At 40.7% G+C, this 27,314-nt stretch overlaps 1 protein-coding gene across 1 annotated transcript; it reads left to right on the plus strand.

The window, feature by feature from the left end:
* Positions 1-10,418: 10,418 nt before the first annotated feature.
* SARAF (store-operated calcium entry associated regulatory factor) lies at positions 10,419-27,087 on the plus strand. Its single transcript, XM_051967552.1, has 6 exons — positions 10,419-10,873; positions 20,592-20,770; positions 21,520-21,964; positions 23,002-23,131; positions 24,342-24,493; positions 25,101-27,087. Exons 1-6 carry the CDS (start codon positions 10,753-10,755, stop codon positions 25,124-25,126), a joined length of 1,053 nt encoding a protein of 350 aa, XP_051823512.1. The 5' UTR covers positions 10,419-10,752; the 3' UTR covers positions 25,127-27,087.
* Positions 27,088-27,314: the final 227 nt, after the last annotated feature.

Here is a 27,314-nt window from a genome sequence, read left to right on the forward strand (position 1 = left end):
AGCAAAATCCTAAGGAAATTCTGTGAGGACTCTACAAAGAGTGAAGTGGATTTCTAGTGCCAGGAGTTGTAAGATATCACCTTGCCATATCATTGGCTTCACTGCAATGATATAATTCAGGAAAGGGAAAGGAGCAATATGATAGACAGGAGGAGAACCAGTATAAAATAGATTCAGGGCAGTCAAGATAGGAATAAAGTATGCATTAGAAAGATAAAGAGTTTCAGAGAGATCAAGGAAGATGAGGACTGAGAAATGGCCATTAGGTTTAGCAATGAAGTTGCTTTTGTATCTGAGACTAAAACTTTGGAAGGAAGAGTTCTTCTTCTTCTTCTTCTTTTTTTTTTTTACATGTCCAAACAGTTATTTTGCTGTACAAAAAGAATCAGACTTTGAAATAGTGTACAGTTAACCTGTAGGCTAGCCTGTAGGAAATCAAAAATGCAGGTGGACAAAAATAGAGGGATTGGAAATTCTATGTAGTAGTTCATAATCATCTCCCAGAGTTCTTTCGCTGTAATTCATTACTGCTCTGTTGGAACTGATTTGGTTCATCTCATTGCTGAAGATGGCCATGTCCATCAGAATTGATCATCATATAGTATTGTTGTTGAAGTATATAATGATCTCCTGGTCCTGCTCATTTCACTCAGCATCAGTTCATGTAAGTCTCTCCAGGCCTTTCTGAAATCATCCTGTTGATCATTTCTTACAGAATAATAATATTTCATAATTTTCATATACCACAATTTATTCAGCCATTCTCCAATTGATGGGCATCCACCCAGTTTCCAGTTTCTGGCCACTACAAAGAGGGCTGCCACAAACATTCTTGCACATACAGGTCCCTTTCCGGAAGGAAGAGTTCTGATATACTTCATACTTGTTTTCACTTTCTAGATCATTGCTCACCCCGTGAAACTGGAAGTTAAGCTTGAAATGTAAATTGGTGAGGAAGTGGAGGCGATGACTGTAGAGAACTCTTTCTAGGAGGTCTCAAGGGAAGAAGAAAGATAAAGGCAGTTTCAATGGCTAACAGCTGGGTCATCATGTTGTGTTTACTTATGAAGTCTTGCCACTGGACTTTGCTGGCTCTGAAGGAAAGAGTGAGGCTGATGACTTTGCACAGCCCTATCTCACTTAAAAGTCAAAACATCAACTTCTTTACATCATTGGTCCTTTCTGAAAATGAAGAACAAACAACAATAACAGCAGCATCTGGTAGCAGATTTTTAAGACTGAGGGTACCTTGTCTGCACAGAATTCTCAGCATGATTGTGAAAAGGTCTTACCCTGGATTTTCTAAGACTACCATGAAGTTCAAGGTTTATGGCATGTTCCTGCTAGGCTGGAAAAACTTTTTGCACTTGGTAATGGACTGAACATATTGGCTAAGAACCAGTTTCACTAAGGTTGGAGACAGAGTCACCTTTTCTTGGCTACAGCAAAACTGTCACAGACTATCAATTGAGTAGCAAAGGGATCCTGGATCCTGGAAGTTCTGAAATGGAGGCCAGAGATTAGAGCAGGCCTCAGTGGAAAGGGAAAGGCCAGAGATAGACTAATTAATGGGCAAGTTCCTGCAGATATGGAAAGGAGATTAGAGGAATTTCAAAGAGAAGGGCCACTTCTTCCTCTAAGGCTACAAGGAAGAAAAGACCTATGAAAAGGTAGATGAGGTTTGAGGCAAGGAAAAGGCAGCCAGTTTATCAGCAGATGATCTTGATCTCAGCAAAGCCACATTACTTGCTAAGAGGGGATGGTGGATGAGAAGTTCAGGATTGTTGCTTGAAGTGTGATAGTTAACCAAAGCTGAAATAAGGGTTGCTGTGCAGTAAGGAAGGCCAGTAATAGGTAGACCCAGGCATTATGGTTTTGTGAGCCAGAGCACAGAGGGTGGAGGCTAGAGGTGACTCAAAATTGTGGAATGACAAAACATGAACAGTGGGGGCAAAGATCAATGGTGCATAGGAATGCTTTTAAAAAGTGATTAATGCCAAGACTATGAAGAAAGGAAAGTGAAACTAGAGAAGAAGACACAGTGTAGCAGAAAAGGGAGAAACCAGTGTCTATGGTGAGAATGAAGATCAGGTTTAATAGTAGGAATAGATGATTTGAGATCTATTCCTTTGTCAAAATTCAATATTATTTTCAAGTATACTTTCTCTTCTTCCCACTTCTCCCTCTCAACCTCCATTGAGAAAGTAAGAAAAATAAAACCCCTGTTACTGTTGTGTCAAAGTTCCCTTTTAATGTAGTGACCCAGTTTCTCCAATTGTCCTATTTAATTATTCTGCCTCAGGTTATAACCTTTCCTTCTTAATGTTTGATGAGATAAAGGTTTTATATCTTGAGGTTATAGACATTCCTATATGACAGGATAAAGGTTTATCCATTTTAAATGTCATTAGAATATCAATAACCTCCCTCCATTGTGTCATCCTAGGGGCTTCCCCCACCATTAGGTTATCCCCACCTAGGTACCTCTTCCACTATGTCACTGTTCTTGTTATTCTATAAAAATGCTTGCTGTCCCAATACTCGGGGCTGGACTCTTTGAGATGATAGTTTTGTCCAGCCCTGGGATCAAACATGGATCCATTGGTCCCAGTATTTCTCTCCATTTAATAAACTATTGAATTGGTCTCTAATCTCTTGTCTTGCTCAGTTTCTCCTGCATTACATTACAAACATGAATAGTAAAGTCAAACAAATCCCTTTATTGGTCACATCAAAAAAAAAATTGTTTCAATCTCAATCTGTCTTAATATGAGTCCTTCACCTCTCTATTTGGAGGAGGACAGTATGTTTCATCATGAATTCTCTGAAATTATGATTATGATTAGTCACTATGTTGAGCAGAGTTTCAGAGGCTTTCCAAAATGTTTGTACTTACAATATATAATAACAAGTTGCCACTGAATAAAGTATTCCCTTGGTTCTAGTCATTTCATTCTGCATCAGTTCAAACAGCTCTTCTAAGGATTCTCTGAAACGATCCTCTTTACAATTTGTTATAGCACAATAGTGTTCTAGTACATTCATATATCATAATTTTTCATTACATAATGAAGGGTAGCCCTTCAGTTTCCAATTCCTTGCTACTGTGGTGATTCCAGTTCTCCCAAAGTGTAAAAAGGCAAATGAGGTGCTATAATGGAATATAATCAATGCTCACACTGTATAATACTTGAGGGTCTCATCCCTTTCACCCACGTATAGGGACCACTTTACTTTTCTCTGGATTTGGCTCACTCCTCAACCTACTGTTATAGTAGCAGGTCTAAGTCTCCAGTGATTGACTGCTTACTACCACAATACTGTTACATTCAAACTCTTTTAACATCCTAGGGGTGACACTTGAGAAATATACTTCTACTTATAATTTTGTCTCTTGAACATCTTTCCATTTTCTCCTTCCTTCCTTCCTTCCTTCCTTCCTTCCTTCCTTCCTTCCTTCCTTCCTTCCTTCCTTCCTTCCTTCCTTCCTTCCTTCCTTCTTTCCTTCCTTCCTTCCTTCTTTCTTTTTCAATGCCTTATCTCACCCAGGCAGAGGATACAGCAGGGATTTTTGGACCCAATACTACTGATCAATAAAGAAGCTTTAATGTGTTCTGTTTCCAATCTGGGCTAACTTGAATCTCCTTAGATAGCCTAGTGGTCTCCTGCTCCCACAGACTCACCATATTGGTATTGTACTTAGTGTTGACATTGGACCAGATTTAACCCTGTTGCATTTCAGGACTCCCAAGCTCAAGCAATGCAGCAGCTTCAGCCTCCCCACTAGCTGGGATGATGCCATGCCAGGCCCAATATATTTCTGAATAAACAACCTGCCATTCATAGTAATGACATTTTAAATTTTGAAACATAACCATTTACTTAATAATAATGCAAAATAATAAAACAATAGATACTAAAATATTAAAGAAAATATATACATTACAATATGCATATAAACCTAGATTACATCTTTTCACGGATGTACTCAATAACTGTGGTGAAAAGTTGGCATATTTAAAAAGAACCTTCCAAGGAAACACAGGAAGGGGAAAAAAAACCTCATGGTGCAGCTTTGGAGCATTGGCTGGAATGTTTGGTTTTCTCTGCTTATTGCAGTCAATAATTCACTCACCTACTTGGAGCTCATAGACTTCTCAGAAATGTCAGCAGAAACTAGATACTTATTATTACTCTTCTACAACTTTATGTGGCGTTAGAAGGAAATATCACTGGAGATCTTGGCAAATAAAATCAACTGTACTTAATTAGGAATCACTCAAATGAAGCCTTCTTTCAGTTGACTGCTTCTAACTGCCTCAACCCTAGCACTCCAATCCATACCACAAATCATTTTCTCTCTGAAAGTGTCCCAAATCCTACCTAGAATCTGTATTTCTTCATATACATATCGCAGGAGTGCATAGGAAAACATATACTTTTTCTTTAAGCATTAACTTTCTAAATATTCATCCATAGGGGCAGCTGGGTGGCACAGTGAATAGAGTACCAGCCCTGAAGTCAGGAGGGTCTGACTCTGGGCATGTCACTTAACCCCAATCACCTAAGCAAAAATAAATAAATAAATAAATTTTTGGCCATTACATATTTTTAACATTCATTGTCTCTCTGGAGACAGATAGCATTTTTCATCTTAAGTTCAGAATTATCTTGGATCATTCTGTTATTGAGAATAGTTAAATCATTCCCAGTTGATCATTATAACAATATTCCTGTTACTGTGTTCAATGTTCTCTTGGTTCTTTTCACTTTACTTTGCATCAGTTTAGGTATGTCTTTCCAGGTTTTTCTCAATGCCTCCTGTTCATCATTTCTTATAACACTATAGTAATATTCTATCACAATCATGTATCATAACCTATTCAATCATTCCCCAATTAATAAGCATTCTCTCAATTTCCAATTCTATGCCATCACAAAAAGTATTGCTATAAATATTTTTATACAGATATATTGTTTTCTTTCCCCCAAAATCTCTTTGGATGCAGATCTAATAATGATATTGTCAAATCAAAGGATATATATGTGTGTGTATGTGTGTGTGTATATATACATATAGTTTTATAGTCCTTGGGGCATATTTCTAAATTATTCTCCAGAATCGTTGAATCAATTCACAACTCCATCTATAGTGTACCTATTTTTCTACATCTTCTCCAGTATTTGTCATGTTAGCCAACATGATAAGTATGAAGTAGTATCTCAGATTTGTTTTAATTTGCATTTCACTTATCAATACTGGTTTAGAGCATTTTTATATTATTATTGATAGCCTTGATTTATTCTTCTGCAAATTTGTCATATCTTTTGACCCTGGATCATTTGGGGAATGGCTCTTTTTTTGTAATATAAATTCAGTTCAATTCTCTATATATTTGATAAATAAGATCTTTATCAGAGAAACTTGATATAAAAATTCATTCTAAGTTTTCTATTTTTCTTCTAATTTTGACTGCATTATTTTTGTCTCTGCTAAAACTCTTTAATTTCATGTAGTCAAAATCATCCATTTTACTTCCCCTGATCCTGTCTATCTCTTGGTTGGTCACAAACACGTCCCCTATATGTAGTTCTGACACTCCCTAATTTGCTTATGATATTACATGTTTGTGTGAAAATTGTGTATCCTTTTTAAACTTACCTTGGTATACAATGTGAGATGTTGATCTCTGTCCAGTGCCATACTGCATTCCAGCTTTCCTAGAAATTTTTTTTTGTCAAATAATGAGTCAAATAAAGACCCCTCAAGCTTGGGTCTTTGGATTTATCAAACACATTATAGTGGACATTTACTTCTGTATATTGTATACTTAATTGATTCCACTGATCCACCACTATTTCTTATCCAGCAGCAGATTGTTTTGATGATTATTACTTTCTAATATAATTTGAAATCTAGTATTGCTAGGTGAACTTTAACAATTTTTTCACTGATTCCCTTGATATTCTTGATCTTTTATGCTTCTAGATGAATTATTTTTTTCTTGCTATATAAAATAATTCAGCATGCACTGAATAAGTAAAATAATTTAAATAAAATTGTCATTTTTATTATATTGGCTTGATATACCTATGAACAATGACTATTTTTCTAATTATTTAGACCTATTTTTATTTGGATAAAAAGTGCTTTGTAATTGGGTTCATATAGTTCCTAGGTCTCTCTTGGCAGGTAGACTCTCAAGCATTTTATATTGTCTGTAATTATTTTAAGTGGAATTTATCTATCTCTTCCTGCTAGATTTTGTTGGCAATATATGAAAATGTTGATGATTTGTGTGGATTTATTTTACATCCTGCAACTTTGCTAATGTTGTTAATTATTTCAATTTTTTTTTAGTTAATTATCTAGAGTTTTACAAGAATACCATAGTGGTCTGCAAGGAGTTAAAATTTGTTTCCTTGATTCTTATTCTTATTCTTTCAATTTCTTTGTCTTTATTTCTTAAATCAAGATAATCATTAGTTTATCTATTTTTTTATTATTCTCTCCCTTCCCAAATCAGTTTCTAGTTTTACTTGTTAGTTCAATGGGTTGTTTTTTCACTTTGCTAATCTCTCCTTTGCTTTTTCAGGATTTCTTTTTCAGTGTTTAGTAGGGAAATTTTAATTTATTCTTTTTCTATTTTTTTTTTAGTTGCATGCCCAATTCATTGATCCACTCTTTCTTTTTTTTATTGATTTTGTTGATTTACAACTTTGGTATTGCAATATCAGAGAAACTGAGGCAAGAGAAAGATTGGTTTTTAATCTTTTAATGTGAAGAGTTTTAGGGTAGCTGACTGGATGGGACTAACATCCAAAATCATTCTGGCCCAGAAAAACTGAGATGGAACTTCTCACAGTTCCCTGTTTTAGCTAACTAGGGTTTGCAAGCAGGATACAGAAGCCAATAATGCAATTAGTCTAACCTTTTGTAACTGTTATCTTTATTTCAGAGGAGAGAAAGGAGTTAACTTGGGATTTATAGCTTTGGATTGTGGCTCAGGCCCTGTCAGACAAGGGAGGAGGATCATTCTTGGATAGATACGGACTATAACTTAGATTTTTTAGTCAGGAGGTGAGATAACAATTCTATTTCAGGATAGTTTTGGACAAGGATGGAGTCAGAGTGGCGGGCACCTCAATATTGTTTTTCTTTTCTATCCTTCAATGGTATGTAAAACTCAATTTCCATTTCTAATGGCAAGGAAGTGGCGGGCAATGCCACTTGATTGTTTCTATGATTTATTCTTTGACCCACTCATTATTTAGAATTAGCCTCTCTAGTTTCCAATTAATTTTTAATCTAGTTTCCCATGACCTTTCTCTTCCCACTCAACTTTCTTTAAAGGTTTGTAATATCTAAATTTTCTAAAATTTTATAATCTCCTTAATATCTTTCTTATTTACTTTATGTTTTGATTTATCTAATCCTAAAAGGGAAAAATTGAAGTCCCTACTAGTATAGTTTTACTGTCTATTAGAATAGACAGTATTAGAATCTAGATGTTTGCCATTATTTAATGCACATATATTTAGTAGTGATATTATTTCACTGTCTATGGTACCTTTTAACAAAGAAAAATATATAGTCTCTAGTTATCTCTTATTATTAGGGCTATTTTTGCTTTTGCTTTATCTGAGGAGCATGACAGTTAAGCCTGTCTTTTTTACTTCAGTTTAAGCACAATAGATTCTACTTCAGCTCTGTGTGTTTTTGTTTCAAGTGTGTTTCTCATACACATATTGTTGGATGTTGGATTCTAGTTTTTAAGTTATTCTGCTATCTGCTTCTGTTTAATGGGCAAATTCATTCCATTCATATTTACAGTTATGATAACTAATTCTTTTCCCCTCCAGCCTATTTTCTTCCTTTATACTTCTCTTATTTTATCTCATCCATTTTCCTAAATTTGTTTTGCTTCTGACCCTTCTTTCTTTTAATCTAGCTTCCTGTTTATCACACCCTCCCTGGCCCCCCTCCTCTTACTTTCTTCCTCTCTTACTTCCCTCTTGGTTAAAATAGATTTCCATATCCAACTACATATGCATGTTTATATATTCTTCCCTTTTGAAGCAATTTAGATGGAAATGAGGTTCAAGTGTTAGCCATCTCCTCTTTTGTAAAAGCTCTTCTTGAATGCTTCTTTTATGTGAGATAATTTCCCCTTTTCTTCCTCTGCCTTCCCTTTTTTCCCTAGTCAATTCTGCTTTCTCATTTCTCCATTTTTTAATTGTTGTTGTGATCATTGCTACATACTTAACTCACATTCATGAACTCTCTTCTTTGTAAATACCTAATTGCCTCAGTAATGACAAAATTCTTAGGGACTTCCATGTCTCATCTATTGGAATGTAAACAATTTAACCTTATTAAATCCCTTATATTTCCTCTTTGATGTTACCTTTTTATGTTTCTCCTGAATCTTGTTTTTGAATGTCAAGTTGTCTGCTTGCTTCTGTTTTTTTTCCCTCAGGAATGCTAGGAAGTCCTCTATTTCATTAAACATCCATTTTTTTCCTTGAAGTTTTGCATTCCAGAATCCATTCATCTACCCTTGGTACTCTCAGTTGCGGTTGACCTCCCAGTATTTCTTTTATCCCTCAAGTCCATGCATATAGAGAGGCAAGGAGTCATTCAGAATGATGGTGAGGTCATGATTCTCTTGCATTCTTTCCTTTTCAGCCTATATCTGGAGTACCAGATGTAGTCTGTGCAGGAATAATGTTGAAAGCTGAAGAAACTGGCTGAAGAAATTGAAGAGAAGAGAAAACTTAAGTGAATTTGTTTTTAGATAAAGTCTCCAATCTTTCTTACCTAGGCTGAAAGCACTACCTCTAAATTCAGCAGGGTAGCTGACTCCAAGCATTCAAAGAGCTGTCCAGCAGAAAGATTAAGCTTTGCCCTGTTTAGCCCTAGAGAGCAGAGCTAAGTATCCTGGGTGAATGTTGTAGAGACAGATTTAAGATCTATAATCCTACATACAACTATCTCAAAAGACATGTGAACTACTTGTATTCAGGGTCAAAAGGCTGATAATCCAAACCTACATAATGCTACTTGTAACCTGTGTGACCTGGGAGGAGTCGCTCTTTCTGTTTCTTCATCTGTAAAATGAGGGGCTGTTGTAGATGATCTTTCAATTCTAGATGTAGGATCCTGAGACAGGCTAAGTCCTAAGATTCCAGTTTACTCCAGAAGCCCTCACATGCCATCTTTCAGGTGATGCTGGTAGACCACTGTTTGGGTGCATTATACATGTTTAGTTCTAGGTAAGACCAGATGCTTCTGATAGTCTTTCCAGCTCTGAGATTGTGACCCTCCCCTTCCATTTGTTGCTGCCCCCTTCTACCCAAGCCTTTCCTCTTCTAGTCCTTAGGTGGCTTCTCCCCAATATTCCTTTGTTTATTTTGTATCTTATTTATGGAGAGATACAGTATGTATCTAGGACACACACAATCTATATAGCTGTGTGTGAACTATACAATGTATATATACTATATATGCTAATAAAGGCAGTCCCCAAAATTTTAATTTAGTTTTAAGCTTTAATATACTTTAATATATATTTAATATATGTATTGTTTATCAATTATGTGCAATATAATAATCTATCATATTAAACCATGTCATAGTCTAATATAAAATGATTCTATTAATATAATTATAAATTGACCAATCATTAAGTATTAATTAAATTTTTTTAAAATTTTATTTTATTTAATAATAACTTTGTATTAATTAAATTTTGATAGTTCAAACTGTACTAAGACTTTTGAGACCACCTATTAATATACACGTTGCCTTTTCTTCACATTTATATAGAGTGCCCAGCACGTAGTGGGCATTAATAAGGCAGGTACATATGCTGCAGTGCTCAAAGTGCTTAAGAGGATTTGAGTTCAAATACTGCCTCAGACACTAATGGTGTGATCCTGGGCAAGTCGGGTAATCACCGCTTGCCTCAGTTTCCTCATCTGTGAAATGGAGAATTTCCCCGAATTTTCCAGGGTTGTAATGAAGATCAAATAAGGTATTATTTGTAAGGGGTTTTGCAGAGTTCTAGAAATGCTAGCTGACGTTATTTGTATTATTTGTTAAAGTAATACCAGCCGCCTCCCCTCCAAAGCGCCGTCTCTATTGAGACAAGCGATTGTTGATACGTAAGTGCTTGTGCGTGCAGGGAGAGATGGGTACATAGGAGAAAGGGGCGGGGGAGAGGACGAAGACAAGCTTTGCTAGTGCAGGAAAGTCCCGGAAAAGAGGGCTGTGATCTCTTCGTTACCGGGCTCGGCCGGCCCGAGGCTGCTCCGTAGGGGGTAGCTCTAGGCCGAGGGAGATGGAGGGGAAGGGAGGGAAGTATGGAGTGACAGGGTGATGAAGCTCGACTCGCTTCCCAAGGCGCCTGCGCACCTGCCCGTCGGTCCGCGTCGGGGCGGAGATCTCGGGCTGGGTCTCGTTCCTCTCGGAAGCAGGCGGCGGCGGGCGGGCCCAGGGCGGAGAGTAGGCGGGGCGTGAGGCAGAAGCAGCCATTCAGAGGCCGAGACGTGGCACCGCCCCAGTGTCGCAGCAAACGGGACCGAGGCGAGAGTCGCGAGCTTCCTCCGCCTCTCGCCGCAGTCTGGCTGCTGCACCATTCTAGAACGTCTGCAGCTTCGCACCGTCAGATTTCGTTGAGCTCCTTCCATCGCCCCCCGCCGAGTCTCTGCGCTAGTCCACTGGCCACCCGACCCCCGCGCGCCGGCTCCATGGCGCCCGCAGCCCTGGCCCCGCTCTGGGGGGGCCGTCGCTGCCTGCCCCTGCTCTGCGCACTCTTCGTGCTGTTGCTGCTGCCGCGGCCCAGCCCCGCCCTCGCCTGGGACCAGTCCGGTGAGGCCCCTGCTCCAACCCCCTCCCCTTCTCCAAGGAACCCCTCCATCGCTCCCCTCTGGAGGAGTCCTCCAGCCCTCCTTGGCTCTCCGTGGAGGAGCCCCCGTCATCCTCCTCTTCTCGAAGTCTCCTTGTCCTCATTCCCCCTCTTCTCCAGCTCTCCATCACCTTCTCTCCCAATCTTCAGATGGAAGTAGTAGTACTTATAATATGCGTATCTCCTTCCTCTTCTACTGTTCATCTCCCTCCCCCTTCTCTATCCTCTCCCCTCTTCTCTCCAGCCTCCATCCATTATCCCCCTTCACTGTCTGATTCCCCTCTCTCCATCCTCCCTGCTGTCATCCCCCTCCACTGTCTCCCTCCTTCTTTCCTCCCCAGCTTTTTCGACGTCACCCCCCTCCTCGCCATCCTCAGTGCTTTTTACCTTCTCCCGTCTGACTCCCTTCTCTCTCTTTCTCTACCCTCCTCATTCTCCTTTAGTCTGCCCCCCACCCCATCTCTCTCCCCTTCTCACTCCATTCTCTCAGCTGTAATCCTTCTCGACTGACTTCCCCTACTTCCATCCTTCTCCCCTTTTCTCTCCATCCTCCCTGACATTATCTCCTCCCTCCATCTGTTCCTGGCCCCCTTCCTTCGCCTCTTCATGCTCCTCTCCTTCTTTCCCCTCCAGTGTCATTCCTCCTCCCCTGTTCTTTCCATCCCCTGCCACCATCCCCATTCCTTCTTTTTGAGGCCCCCCTCCCCTCTGGCCGCAGCCATCCATCCATCCCTTTGCCCCTCCTTTCTAATCCCCGCCCCTCTGCTCCTCTTCCCCCCTCCCACACTGCGGGTGAAAGTGGGGGTGGGGTCTGGTCCTCTGTTGCCATAATGCGTATTATTCAGATCCTCCATGTTTCTGCTTCCCCCTTCCCTCTATGCTTCCCCATTGGCCTGTGAGCCACCCCGGGCTTCTTCTAGTGCTGGCTTTGTTCCCCTTTGTTCACCTGTCTTTGGCTGATGAAATCGACAGAAATCCTTTGTCTGACAAAATGGGGGTGGGGGTGGGGAAGGGAAAAGACAAGGGAGGGGAGGAAGAGAAGAGGTGGGGCACTGATTGGCCCTTGCTGGCTGGCTGATTTTATTCACCGTGCTTTTTATTTTTTATAGTGGCACTTTACCTGGTCCTGTGAGGTGGATGAGCCAGGTCCCTTTATCCTCATTTTACAGTTGAGGAAAGAAGCGTGTTCTGTTGTGACTTAGCTGAGAAGCCAAGATGCTTTGTCTCTATACCCTTACCTAGTGGTAAAATTTAAATTTAATTTAAAGGTTTAGTGGATTAGCTCTATTGTTCCTGGTCTACACTGAATGATAGTGGCAACTATCATGTTTTTACAAGCATTATGGTATTTTAGAAAATCCTCATTGCAGTCCTGTGAAATAGATGTTATTCCATTTTACAGATGAATCTGAGGCAGAGAAGTAAAGTGACTTATTTGATCCTGGTCACATTGTTAGTAAGGATCTAAGGTTGGATTTGAACACAGATCCTGCTGATTTAAATCCCAGTACTTCATCCACTGGATCCTTTTCTTTAAGCCATCTTTTGCATGCTGACTGTGGCTACTAGTTGTTTCCAGAATGAAATTCAATCAGTTAAGCAACAGTCATGTATTAAGTGTTAACTAGATGCCAGACCCTACTAACTATTTGTATTACAATGGAAAAAAAAGCAAATACAGTCCCCATTCTCAGGGTGTTTAACCACCTAGTGTTATCTAAATTGAAGATAGGGTGATTAATTTATTTTTCATAATGAATTACACTACCCTTTAAAGAGTTACTGGGGTATAAGTAAGTCCCCTTTATCTTTCATACTTTTATATAAGTAACCCTTGACTAGTCATCTCATTTCTGTGTGCCTCAGTTTCCTCACTTGTCAAATGGGGATAAAAACATCTACAATAATAATTTCTTTACAGAGGTGTCCTGGGGTTTTTAGCATGGAAGTCTATATGTACAATGTGGAAGCTTGCTGTTTTTTGCGTAATTTTTAGGTCATGCTCAGTTGAGTGGCCATTAGGCATTTCTCCTGAGTAACAGTTTGATGTGGTCTGTCTGGGTTGTGTGGCTTTTGGATCACTATCCTTGGTGCTTTCCTTACTCATGGCCCAGCCCTTTTTTGAGCCTGGACTACTTCCTATGGTAGTCCAAAGATGGCTGTGATTGGTGAGAAGCATATAGATGAGTCAGTAAATTAGCAAGGTCAGACTTGTGCTTTGGAAAAATCATGTTGGTAGCTGAGTAGAGGATGAATTGGAGGGGGAAAAAACTCCGAAGAAAGGAAACCAATTAGGAGGCTATTGTAATGGTCTAGCTAGGAAATGATGAAATCTTGAGGTAGGATTTTGATAGGTTAGTGAAGAGAAAATGGATAAAAGAGGTATTTTGAAACTCCAAGATAAGATTTAGCAGCTGGTTGACTGTGGGAGTTGAGGATGGCATCCAGGTTGTAAGCTGAGGTAACTGGGAAGATGGTGATCCTCTTGACAATTAAGAACAAGGAGTGGTTTTGGGGGAGAGAGGAGTTCTTTTTTGAACACATTGAGTTGGGATGTCTGTGTGACATATGTTCCATGAGGCAGTTGGTCATGTATTGGCTGTCTCTCAGGAGAGAGGCTGGGACTGGATGTCATGTACATGGAGGAGATGAACATTGGATCTGATGAGCTCACTGAGAAAGGTATAGAGCAGGAGAGAAGAGGGCCAAGGTTAGGCTGGACCTTTGATTTCTCTGGCATAGGGAGCTTTTGGATGAGGATACCCCTCTCCCAATGTGGGTTAGCACCTTCTCTGCAAGCAGTAGAATTAGGGTTTGAACCTGGTCACAGAATATGAGTGGCTATCTCCAAACCCACATGCAAAAGGAATTCCCATTATGACAAGTGATTTTCTAATTTAGGGGAACCCAACACTTCAGGCAGATATGCCATTCCACTTTCAGTGGGATAGTTGGAGATCAGGCTTAAATTGGCTTCCATGCAATTTCTTTCTACCTACTGCTGCCGATTCTGTCCCCAAGCTCATCTCTTCCTCACCAGTCTTTTCTTCTCCAGGCTGTAGACATCCCCAATTCCTTTAGCAATTCCTCATGTCATGGACTTGAAGGCCTTCATGGTTGCCCTCTTTTGAGTCCTCTCCAGCTTATTCATGCCCTTTTAAATTTGTGATGGTCAGAATGAGAACATTTTCTTTTAGATGAGGTCTAAAGTCCAATTGGACTGTCATTTATTTCCTTCTTCCTGGCAGCTCTGCCCATGCTCCCATGAACTTTTTTGGCTACTACATCACATCACTAACTCATTGAGCTTATAGACCCCTAAAATCCACCCCCACCTCTTTCAGAATCATTGTTCTTTATCCATGTCTCTTTGTTTTATATTTGTGAAATTGGCTTTTTGAACCCAGGTGCACAGCTTTACGTTGAGGCCTCTTGAACTTTACTTTTATTAATCTTAGCCCAAAGTTCTAGGTAGTCAAGGGACTTCTGAATTCTGATTTACCCATCTCTTCAACTTTGTGCCGTTTGCAAACTTGATGAACTCTTACCATCATACCTTTATCCAAATTTTTATCAAAGATGTTGCACAGTAATGGACCAAACACAGCTTCCTAAGCTACTATTACTCTATTGACAAATGGGCCTGCATGATTGCTTAGGTATGCCACCCTAATATTGAACCATTAACAATTACTCCTTGAATCCTGCCATCTAACAAGCTTGGAATCTACTCGATTATATTATAAATAGTTTATATCTTACTATTTTCTCCCCAAGAATAGCAGGAGTTATTATATCAAAAGCTTGCAATCCACCTAGTTTAGTAATCCTTTCCTCAAAAGGAAGTGAGGTTAGTCTGGCATGACTTGTGGTTGATGATGACACTAGGCTGGCTTCTTGGAATTATCGCTTCTTTCTAGTTATGCACCAATCATCTGTTTCAGTTCTGGGACAATTATAGAATGTATCATCAGGGAGATCACTGGTCCTATAGTTCAATGACTATTATCTTCCCTTTTTGGAAAATCCAGATGACATCTGCCCTTTTGCAGTCTCTCCTTTGTTCTTTGAACTATCACTGATGGTGATTCAGCCATCATGTTAGATGCTCTTTTACACTAAGTGACTTAAATTCATCCAGTGTAGCTAGCTGTTTCTTACCATCTCCTTACTTATCTTGAGTGTCTTATGTTCAATATCTCTTCTTTATTAGTCATTTTTGTTCTGTCATTTGCAGTCAAGGCCATTCCCTTTTTTGGGAAAAAAAACAAACAAAATAAGAATTACTTTCTCTCTTTTGCCATTTGTCATCTTCCCATACCATACAAAGATTCTATGAACTCTTCTTTAATCCTCTCATTTCTCTCAGTGTACCAAAAATTCTTTTTTTGTTGTTGTTGCTCTTAAATTTCTTTCCTAACTTCTGCACATTCTGTGCTTTAGCATCTTTAATGTGGAATTAGAGTTAGAATTCTAACTCAATATCTAAGCCTAATGACACTATTTTTTTATGAGACTGCATTACACTCTTGTTGTCATTCTCTGTTCCTTGACCTTGATTTTATCTTCTTTATGTTTCTTTTTATTATTTAAGTTGGCTTTGGAGTTCCCTTTGTATTCCCTTTGCATATCATTCTCAAACAAATATGTTTTAGGTAGCACAGTGTAGATCACTGGACTTGGAATCAAGATGACCTGAATTCAAATCCATTTCTAACATTTAAGATTTAGGTCTTTGAGCTTTGTGACCCTGGACAAATCATTTGATGTCTCTTAGTCTCAATGTTCTCAGTTGTAAAATGAGGGTTATCATAGCATCTACCTCTATAGAGGTGGTATATTGTGAGGAGCAAATGAGATATAAATGCTTTGCAGACCTTAAAGTACTATAGAAATGCCAATTATTATTATTCCTATTTGGAATTGTTTCCATGGGTCTTTAAAATTTTATCTGTGAGAATCTCCTAAGCTATGGGATCCTCCTCATCCTCCCTATGTTCCCTCTGAAGTCTTCAAAATATGTTTTTTCTTGATCTTGTCTGACTGTGTGGTCACTTATTCTTCAGGTTTTTCATCATTTCTGCCTCAGCAACCTGTTTCTCCTTGTGAGTGAGAATGAGATTCAGAATATAATTTCCCTTTTTTGGCCCTTTTGAAGGATGAAATAATCATTAAGGCAGATCAAGAAGTTAATTGTGGCTCAGCTTCTTTTAAGTTCAGCACATGTCAGGATATTGAAGTTTTTCATCACTCATGTATGATACTTCTGTGTCAGGTTTGGAATCTGTTCCTCTTCATCTATTTCTTCCTTCTGGCCAGGTAGTTTCTGGCATATTCTAGTGACAAATTCAGTGTTGTTTCTCTCTCCTTTGACCTTTGTCCAAATAATCTTTACCATGCTTCCTTTCCTTTGTGGTTTCTGAATATCTTCTCATCTAAGCCCTGCTTATATTTACTTTGTTATGTCAAATAAGGTGTGCCTATCCAGAGCCATGGTACAGTTATAGGTTTCATCCCACCGAGCCTCAGTGATACCTTCTTTGAGATCAAATATTTCCTCTTGAGTGAGGATTCTTGTTTGTTGCCTAAACTCTAGATTATGGGTCCTCAAACTTTTTAAATAAGGGGCCAGTCCATTGTCCCTCAGACTGTTGGAGGGCCAGACTATAGTAAAAACAAAAACTTTGTTTGTGGGCCTTTAAATAAAGAAACTTCATAGCCCTGAGTGAGGGGGATAATCGTCCTCAGCTACCGCATCTGGCCCGCGGTCGTAGTTTGAGAACCCCTAGATCTATATTTGTATGTGTGCTCTCTAGGTCACGGATTTTCGTTTGTTTTATTTTTAGTAGTACTTCTTTCTTGTGTTTTGTCTCGTGAATTTCTGAGTGTCTTGGGTTATTTTTCTTTTTTTTTTTTTTTGTGGTTACTTTCCATAATATCTAGCTTACAGAGGGATACTCTTCTTCCTCCATTCTTTTTGGTTTAAAGTCCTTATGAGTAGATTTTTAAAATGCCTGGCAAATACATTTTTTGTTGTTAGATATCAGATTCCATCTCTGACCAGGAATCCAGCAACTTCATATTTTAAGTCAGGGATCCAGGTATCCAAAAATAATTCTCAGATATCATCTTTTTAGTGTATCAAATAACCTTCTTATTTCAAATCAATCACTTTATCATTCCTGGAAGATACTTCATATACAAGTCAACTGTGCAGCACAGTAGATAGAGCCATTTCCTGGTGTCAGGGAGGCCTGAATTCTAAGCTGACCTTGGACATATTTAACCATGTGACCCTACATAATTAACACTCCAAATTGTTTCCTCATTTGTAAAATGGAGATTACAATAGTCCCCGCTTCTGAGGGTTGTTATTGGGATCACATGAGGTATTTAAAATGCTTTGCCTATCTTAAAGCTTTGTATACTTATTATTATCATATGAATATTTTCTTTTTTAGCAGCAGCCCATTGATGGGACGTTTGGATAACTTTATATCCTTATTTTAAGTGCTCACATAACAAGCACTATTATTTTTGTTGGGCTTCAAAGTATATAAAGTGCTCTCCTGAGACTCAGGGGAGTGACTTAGAAAGGCCATAAATTTAGAGCTGGAAAGGAGGCCAACCACCTCATTTTACAGATGAGGAAATCAGGAAGGTCCAGTGACCTGTTCAGGGTCTCAAAGCTAATAAGTGTTCCAATGAACTCAGTCAGCAAGTGCTTCTTAAGAGCCAGCCAGGTGTTGTGCTAGTGGCTGGGGATACAAAAGTGAAGAATGGAAGAGATCCTGCCCTCAAGGAGATTACATTCTAAAGGAGACAGCTTGGGCACATGAATATACAAAACAAACTCCAATAAACACAAACATTTTTATTTACAAAGAGCAGAAAAAAGAGCATTGTGTTTGAAAAAGAAAAAAAGATGATTTTGTCCACACAAAGCGTGAATCTTTGCTATATACAGCTTGCTTTTTAAAACTGTGTATTAAATTTAACAACATAGTGGCAGTACTTGTTTGTGTCCTCTCCTAACCTTTCCTTCTGCTCTCTACTTGGCCATGTCTGAAAAGGTAAGTACCAATGTGCATCTCTATTCCACCACCATATAAGGGGTGGGGGGCATGCTCTGCTCCTCTGGAATTTGTCTTCCTTTGCATTATTGTAGTCATTATGTGAATTGTTCTGGATCTGCTTTCTTCACCCTGCATCAGTTCATGTAAGTCTTCTTCCCAGATTACTTTGAATTTATCCCTTCTATCATTTCATAGGGTACAGTAATAATTTCATTATATTTATATGCCATAATTTGGTCCTTCCAGTTAGTAGGAATTTACTTTGTTGCTAGTTCTTTGCTATAACAAAAAAGTGCTTTAAATATCTTTGTATATACCTCTTTCTTTGGGATGTATAAATATGCCTAGGAATTGGATTAAGGGAAACATAATTTCCAGAGGTGTTGAACTACATTACAGTTCCAGCAACAACAAACATATCATCATGCCCGTTTCCCCACAGCTCTTCCAGCAGTGTTATTTTCTGTTTTTTTTTTTTTTTTGTTTGTTTGTTTGTTTGTTTGTTTTGTTTTTGCCAATCTGATGGGTATGAGGTGGAACCCCAGAATTGTTTAAATTTGTAGTTCTCTCCTTTATTAGCAATTTGAAGCATTTTCACATGGCTGTTGATAGTTTTGGATTTCTTCTTTTGAAATAGAATTATTTATGTAAACCAAATTTTTATTGCAAGAATTTTATACATAGTTTTTTATTAAGAATATATTTCTTAATGTAACTTAGGAGTTGTTTCCCAAATAGTTGATGTTTTCCAGGTTTTTTTGAATTCTGTTATTCCTGGTTCTTTCCAGTCTAGTCTATTCTAACTGAGCTGCCTCTCTTTTCTAACCAACACCAGATAGTTTTGATGACTGAAGTTTTATATACCTCCCCACCTCATCCCTATCTCTTTTTCTCCTTTCATGTGATATTCTGCATCTCTTATTTTTTTCCACATGAATTTTATCATTTTATAAAATATTCCTTTGATAATTTGATTGAAATGTATTAAAAGTATAAATTACCATTGACAGTTTTGATATGGACTCAGCTCCATGTGTACCTAGTAGTCCTCCAACTGTTTAAGTTGTTCTTTATTTCTGTGAAGGAGCAATTTGTACAAGTCTCACGTGCTTTGTTAGATATATCCCCAGTTACTTTATGCAATTTGTAGTTATTTGGAATGGAATTTTCCATTTTATTATTATCCTATAAAAATGCTGTTGCTTTTTGAGGGTATCTTTTGTAACCTGTTTCTTTGTCAAAGCCATTAATTGTCCTGACACTGTTTTTATAGGAAAGTACCAGGCTTTCATATTCATTTCCTGTCACTGGCCTTGCTTCCATCTGCTGTGCATTTCTTTTTAAAATCTTTGAGTTGGTGACTTCCCTGTGCATCCACATAGATCTCTAGATTGATTTCATTTTTTCTTCTTCATTAAAATTGTTTCCTTTTGTGTCTTTAGAATTTTATGTTTGAGCATCTTCATCTTTTCTGGATTGGCTCCTTCTGAAGCATCTTAGTCTATGAGATGCCAGCTATCTTTTCTTTGAACCCTTTGAAATCTGCTTTGCTCAGATTTTGGGATCATTTCAAATTATGATAAAATTTCCTTTTTTTCTAGGAATGGAATTCTAGGGTGGAATGGTTGCTTCCTCACAGGGCTCCCATAATTTCTACCTCAGCAGTCATTCTTTTTCTTTCATTTTTTAGCTAATTTTTTAAAATCCATGAGCATTTATTTTCTTTCCTTTCTACCTTTTGAAACCACAAAATTATCTCTATAAAACTTTTGTAATAAATATTGTTACATATAGTTTTTGTCATAAATATAGTTAAGCAAAACAAATGCCTATTCTGGCTATGTTCAGAAAGCATCTGTTTATGCATGTTGAGTCCATCCACTGTTTGTCAGGAGGTGAGTAGCATGCTATCTCATCAGTTCTCTGGAATAGCAGATGATCATTGCATTGATTAGAATTCCTAATTCTTTCACAGTTGTTCATTTTTGCAATGTTGCTCTAATTGTATAAATGGTTCTTGTGGTTCTGCTCCCTTCCCTCTGCATCAGTCCACATAGGTTTTTGTCATTTCTCACAGCATTCATATACCATTATTGATCTTTTATTTTCCAGTTGATGGTTATCTCTTAGTTGACATTTCTTTTCAGGATTACACTTTTTTTAAAAGACACATTTTTTTTCATGTAAAAAAATTCTCTCCTATGTGTTCTGTTATGTGTGAAGTCGTCAGATGAGTCCCTATGCTAGGTGGTGGCATCTCTAAGCCCTTCCTTGTAATCTAACCTAAGTACCCGGATCTCTGAATTTCTAGCTGGAACAGATCCTAGAGATCAGCTGCTCTGGCCCCTTGCTTTTCCCCTATCAAGGCTGGGGTTTAGACTTTGCCTGTCCTGTATCTTTACTGGAACTCCTCTGCCTTTTCTGACCTGGTCAGATTCTGTCCCTGAGCTTCATGTCAATCTGGCAACAGACCCTGGGCCAAGGGAACTGTACTGACTGTGGAGGTGGCCGAGAGAGACTGAGAAGCCCCACTGTGCAGTAGCCAGGCTGGGGATCCTTTGTCCTCTGTCTGTATCATGCTGATGTTCTCTCTTTTGCTCTATAGAGAAAATTCTTCTACGGGACATCCAGGCCTTGACCCTCCACCGAGACCGCTTCACCACTGCCCGCAGGACTGCGCCCATCCCTCAGCTGCAGTGCCTGGGTGGCTCTGCCGGATGTCCGGCCCACATCCCTGAAATCGTGCAGTGCCGCAACAAAGGCTGGGACGGTTTTGACGTTCAGGTACCGGCAGCGGGAGGGCCGGGAGGTGGGGTAGGTGGGCTGGGGTGCTATGGGGAAACTCCCAGGGGGAGCTTGCTTACCATCAGGGCTAGCTGTTGCTTGGTCAGTCATGGGTCTAGGACAGAATACCTTCTGTCTCACAGAAGCAGAAACTCAAGTTGCAGGAAGGGAAATGGGTTGCCAGGGTCATGCAGGGGATCACTCAGAATGTGCTACCTCTATTGCCTTTCCTTCACTCCTCTTGATGTACTGTGACCATTCAGCTTCAGAGGGTTTGGACTTATTTGCTGTCAGGAGAAGCAGCATGTTCAGCTGCTCAGAGTCTTCTTTGGGTTCAAGCTCTGACTTCCATATGTACTGGTGGGGTTTCTCTCCCCTTCCCCCAGGGTCCTGGGAAATACAGAGGGAAAGCAGCTGCTGATCTGCTTTAGAAAAGGGAGTTTCTTCACTGGAATCTCATGGTCTAGTTCTCCTCCCATCTCCTCCCAAGAAAAAGGCAGAATAGATTTAATACATCATAGAATCAGGAAGCTTTTGCTTATGCTCACTTGAGGAAATGTCAGGATTATTAGATCCTAGCTGTGGAGACTGGAGAGACCCTCTAGTCCAGGTTCTCACTTTATATAGGGAGACAGAATCAGAGCCCAGAGGTTTGCCTGCAGCTTTTTGCTTGTACCCTTCCCAGGAAATGGGAGGACCTTTCCTGATAACAAGAGGAGAGTGACTGTCTTTTCTTGGCCCCTCTGCAGTGGGAGTGTAAAGCAGAGCTTGACACGTCCTACCGATTTGGCAAGACCGCTGTGAGCTGCGAAGGTTATGATTACCCTGATGACCCCTACGTGCTCCGTGGCTCCTGTGGCTTGGAATTCAACTTGGAGTTGACCGAGCAAGGCCGAAAGAAATACAAAGATGCTGGCAGCAGCAACACCAACAGCCATGGGAATACCTACGGCTCCAATTACTTCCCCGGGTACGTTGAGAAGATGGATTCCCCCGTACCCTCCAGTACCAGAGGCCTGTTGGCCGTCGTCATCCTGCTGGTGCTGGCATTGGGCGTTTATAAGCTCTTTCTGAAAGCCCAGAATGAGGATCTCCCCCCGCCCTACACTGAGCATCCCCAGGACCACCAGAGGTTCTTCCAGGCGTCCCCACCCCCGCCTCCTCCTCCCCCAGGCTTCAAGTCCTATTTCACAGGTATGTTGCTATGGCTACTTTCCCCCAAGGGATGGCTTCCAGTGTCTCTTGTGAGCGTGGTGACTGTTGCTGTATCCCTGGAAAGGACTGAATGTCACCATCCCCCCAGAGCTCGCTGGGTTGGGGTGGTTTCAGGGCAGTTTGAAGACTCTATGATCCCCAGAGTAAAAAACAAGACTGGAGGGGGACTGAAGCATTGGCCATGGCTTAGGGTGTTCATATGGCTTGGCTGTGTTGTCACACTGGTGGTGGATTGGTATTGCGCTGGATCTGCAGTCAGAAAGACTCAAATTTCACCCCAGACTCTTCCTAGCTGTGTTACCCCCTGAACAAATCACTTGACCCTGTCTGCCTCAGTTTCCTCATCTATAAAATGAACTGGAGAAGGAAACGGCAAACCACTGCAGTATCTTTGCCAAGAAAACTCCACATGGGAAATAACTGAACAACAAATGTTGTCACACCAGAATGGTGATCATTTTTTTCATTTGTAAAGTAGGTGATCTTCAGAGTTCCTTCCAGCAATAATCTCTTGATCCTGTGAAATCTCAGGTGGAGCAACCTTGTAGATGGTCCTGTCCAGTCCCTTCATTTTACTGATCAAGAAACTGAGGTTCAGCTCAGTTAAGGGAGCTGAGTCAGAGAATCTGATGGTCAGGAAGACCTCCATAGGGAGAGGGATCACTGACTTGGGAACCTGGTAAAAAGGGGTAGAGAAATGGGGATGAGGGGCCACAAGGAAAATCAAGACACATTTTGTTTTACTTTAAAAGTCTCCCTTTGGGAGAAAACTTCCTTTTTATGAACTGTGTATTATAGAGAAAAGAAGAGTAGATTGGAAATCAACTGGCTTTGAGTCTTGTCCTAGGAGTCTTCATAGAAAATCTTGGCTTGGGGGGAAGCTTTCTAAGAGCTGATTGGTTAGAGGCAGTGTGAAGGCAATCTCCTCCTGGGCTATGGGGCTTGGTTTGTCCTGGGGTGGCCTCCACTAGGAAGGGGGATTCTGAGCTAACACTTGTCTCTGCTGTTTGCATTAGCATCGGGTACCCCCGGATGGGGCTTTGGCAACTCTTTCACGGGTCCCCAAGCGTTTGGCCAATCTGGCCCTGGATTCTGGACTGGATTGGGGACTGGTGGCCTTTTAGGCTACTTGTTCGGAAACAACAGGTATACTTTATTCACTGTTACCTTCCTTCTCTCCTTTTTGAGCTCTGTATCTGGAAATCTTTTTCAGTTTTGACCGAATTACGCTTTATTCAGCTGGTTTCATGAAAGTAGGAGGAAGAGCTGAGGATTTTGAGGTCAGACTTTCTCTATAAATATAGGAGTAAGACTCCTTTTCCTGCTGTTACTTGATGTGCTTTAGAAATGCTGACAATAGTAATAAGACAAAAATAAGAAACAAAAGCATTAAAGATAGGCAAAGAGGTGTTAATAACATTGTTCTTATTTGCTTAAGATGCAATAGTTAGAATGTGTCAGAGAAATTAGTAATTAGCAGTAATTGACACAGCTCTTGGCACATAGTAGGCGTTAATAAAATTCATAAAAACCGTCAGCATTTTGACATTATGATAATAAATTCCACGAATTGTGGAATACAGAAAGAATCCATACTCAAAAACAACTACAACAAATATCAGATTTGTGGGAGTCAGACCCTATCAAGTCATACTTAATACACCTGTATAGCTGTATTATAAAAGGCTCCTTAAGCTCTTAAGCTCCTGTAGTTCCTACTCTTAGGAAGGCAGAAATTGGTGGATTGCTTGAGCTCAGAAGTTCTGGCTGCAGTGGATTAAGCCATCAGCTTTCTGCACCAAGTTGGGCACTAGTATGGCAAGCCCCCAGGAGCCCAGGGGGTTCCAGACTGGCCATGTTTGATAAGGAACAGATCAGAGGTACTGTGCTGATGGGCAGTGAGGTTGGATCTGGGAATGGTTGCTGCACTTTCAACCTGGGTGAGGCAGGGAGACCTGGTCTCCAGACACAACAAGGATATACCAAGTGACTTAAATAACTAGCTATTTGCCAATATCGTTAAAAGGACAAGAACATCCAGAGCACTGAAGCAGATTTATGCTATGAGATGGAGCCTTTAGAAAGCTAGAAAAAAGAATGGTGAAGTCCATTTAGAGGAGCTCCTGGAGATTGAGGGTCTCAGGATAAAATAGAATGAAGGGGCCTGACACTGTTTAGATAGATTTTATTTCTGAGCTTGCTCTTCAGTAAACATTGGATCCCCGCCCCTTTGTGCCAAATGATCACATTAACTTGAAATATAAAACATGATGTTTCTGAAATTGGGTCTGCTCTGCCAACTCAAGGCAAACCCTTCAGAGCTGAACCTCCCCTGTTGTTCCTTCTTGTTTTCTAGAGCCACGCCCCTGTCGAACAACTGGACTCATCCTGCGTATCCTCCCCCGTACTTCAACACCTGGAACAATCCGGTGCCCCCGTCCGCGCCCGTTAATTCCCGGAGCTCTGGGTCTTCCTCGGGCTCCGACACGGGGACTAGGACCACGTCAGGTGAGTTATGAGCCTTGATGGTCATTTCTTTTTCAGCCTGGGCTCCCCGCTGGTGATCCTTAGAGTACAGGTCACTGCAACTGATAAAACAGGTAGCTTTTTCCTGTCTCTGCTTTTTTTATTTTAAAGTGACTGAATCTGGCATGGTCATTTCCATGCAGATCTAGGGAATGGTGCCTGATGAGGCAGTTCCCTCTCTTTGAAGAAGGTGGGCATTCTCCTGTGCAGGGGCACACAAGTAAGAATGACCAGAGTGAGATCTCAGACTCAGGGATGATGAAGGGCAGTTAAATGTTATTTCCTGCTCCACAGGTTGACTTCTGACCAATCAAGTTAATGAGGAATGGAAAATTTTAAGTTCTATCTTATATGAAGTGTTTGATGAAAGCCTGAAAACGCTGACCTTAGGAAAAAAATAACTTAATTGAAGTTGTGGTATACCTGTTACATCTACGCCGTCTGGAGTTGGCCCTCAGTGTTCAGTCCTTTATAAAAGACTGGTGCCATCCCAGACTCTATAAAAAGACTAGTGCCATAGGGTTCACTGAGCTGCTGCTCAATGTGGGTTGGGATAAGCCTAATGGAGTTTTTGTTGTTCTTGTTCTAGGGTTTGCCGCCACCAAAAGACGTTAAGAAGATAAGGCGGATGAATAAAACCTTCAGACGCAAATTTCTTATTTTGGGGTCATTTTCTCTTTAAAAAGCTATGTACTAAGAACTGTGGGAAGAAAAATTATTCAAGTTTAGAGGTGGATGATTGCTTGTAACACTCTTCGTCATCAGTTCTGTAATATAGCTAAGAGTTGGTGGGCTGAGCTCACGGGCTTGTCTGTAGGCAGGTTTGTTGACCCTGGGCCGCCTCAGCCAAGTGCTTTTGGCAGCTTCTGGAAGAATGCATGCTGCTCGGGCCGCTGGAATGTCTGCCCTCCACTTGCCCCTCTTCCTGTCACTATCCCACAGCAGACAGGACCACCAAAGCCCCTGGCAAATGCCAACTGGGAGAAGTTTTTCTCCAGCTTGGTTTCCATTTAAAGGGATTACTATAAATAGTTATGGGAAATTGACCTCAAGACCCCATCTCCCATATATGCAGTTTTACTCCTTTGCCGTATAGAGTTTGGTAATTGGGGCAGGGTTTTCAAGCATTGCCCAAGCTTGGGCTAACTAATTGGATCAGGCTGTTGGTATAAAGTGAAACTTCTAGCCATGGTGGTAATGGAGTCAGAATGGGGAGATTGGGACAGGGGATATAGGCAGCAAACTTTGAGAGGTGACTTTTAGATGCTAAAGGAGAGGACTTTTTAAGGGCAGCTCATGCTGCCAGCGTGAAGGAGGAAGGAGGAATTCCTCCCAACCTGGGGGAAGTGTGGTGTGCCCTATTTGAGCCACTGAGAAATGAATTTGGATTCCACTTTTTTTTTCTTTTCTGGAGTCCCTTTTTGATATTTTTACACCCCATTCCTGCTTCCCTTAGCCGTTTGTAGCCCATTATATTGTAAGACTTAGTTTCTCAGGTCCCAGGCTGGAAATGGAAGATTCTGAAAGAGCTGGTTGTGATCTCACAGCCTCTCACAGTCCCTATGCTTTTTGTTGCCTCTGGACCAATCTCCTTGGGCTAGTTGTCCTTGGAGACAAGGCAAATATTACAGCTGCATCAGACAGCTGGAAAGCACCTACTTGTACGCTGTCAGCAGCTTGACTTTGAGATGTGGATTGGAAGCAGGTTGTTGGGTAGTGTAAGTAGACTCATCTTGGCTGCCTCGGCAGAATTGAAATTGGGAAGAGCCCTTTTTCTTTTGATCAGGTGAGCTTGTTTAGGCCTGGCCCCTTATCCTTTCTGAGTAGCAGGGGATGTGTGGTTTTGTTAGTTTTTTTTTTTTTTCCCAAGCACTGGTGACTTTCTGGTATCAGGCAGCTATTTTTCAGGGAGGAATCGGGACTAGTTTGGGGTCCATGTTGGGGTGCTTCAGGAGTATGGTTGGGAAGCCTTTCCTTGGAGGTCTTCAGACAGAGGGGAATTCTTGGCTTGTTGTAGGCATGTACTAGATTAGGGGATGGCTAGGGACCTATTGCACCTCAGCCCTCAGAAGCCCAGCCTGCTAATGCACCACCACTGTCCATGGTGCTATTAAGGAAACCTGAGGGCTCCGATCAATCACTAGATCAATTTTGCACATTCTGTGCCGGGCACTGCACTGGGTGCCCTCACAGGATTTACTTTCATTCGAACAGGAGACAGCTTGTACATAGCATGAGTGTAGACAATGAAGGTGATTATCTGAAGTAGTGAAGGGAGGGAGGGTCGGGCGGTCACTGGCAAGGGAGGGAGAGAGGGGGTGTCAGGGAAGACTGGTCTGCCCAGAAGGGAGTGGGGGGGGGTAGGGAGGAAGTGCCTCGAGGCACAGCTGACCTGCTGCCGCTTTGATTGACCTGGTGTCAAGGGTGTTTCAGAACCTTTATTCCCTTCTAAATCTGTGTCTTTGCTGTTGGTGCCCACAGCTGCTCGTGCTTGTTATGTTCGTGTTGTGTTCTGTAAGACATATCTTTGCTCTTTTTCCCTTTCTTCAACTTCAATAAACTAAGCTTGGCCCCAAGGGAAAGTTCCTGGCTCCAGTTTATTCCCATTGTCCCTTTGCAGTGGGAGGGTCTCCAACAAGATTAGCCTGGCCTGGCCTTGTTGGCATTGGTTGCCACATGTGCTGCCACAAGCTTATTGTAGTGAGGTTGGGGGAGGTGGGGTGGCTTGATTCACACTACCCTTGTGGAGTTAAACAGATCCTTAGAAGCTCAGTTTTCAAAGAGACTGTGATGGTCTCAGTCA

Source organism: Antechinus flavipes, chromosome 6 (genome assembly GCF_016432865.1).
Source record: "Antechinus flavipes isolate AdamAnt ecotype Samford, QLD, Australia chromosome 6, AdamAnt_v2, whole genome shotgun sequence".
In the NCBI taxonomy this organism is placed as follows: Eukaryota; Metazoa; Chordata; class Mammalia; order Dasyuromorphia; family Dasyuridae; genus Antechinus; species Antechinus flavipes.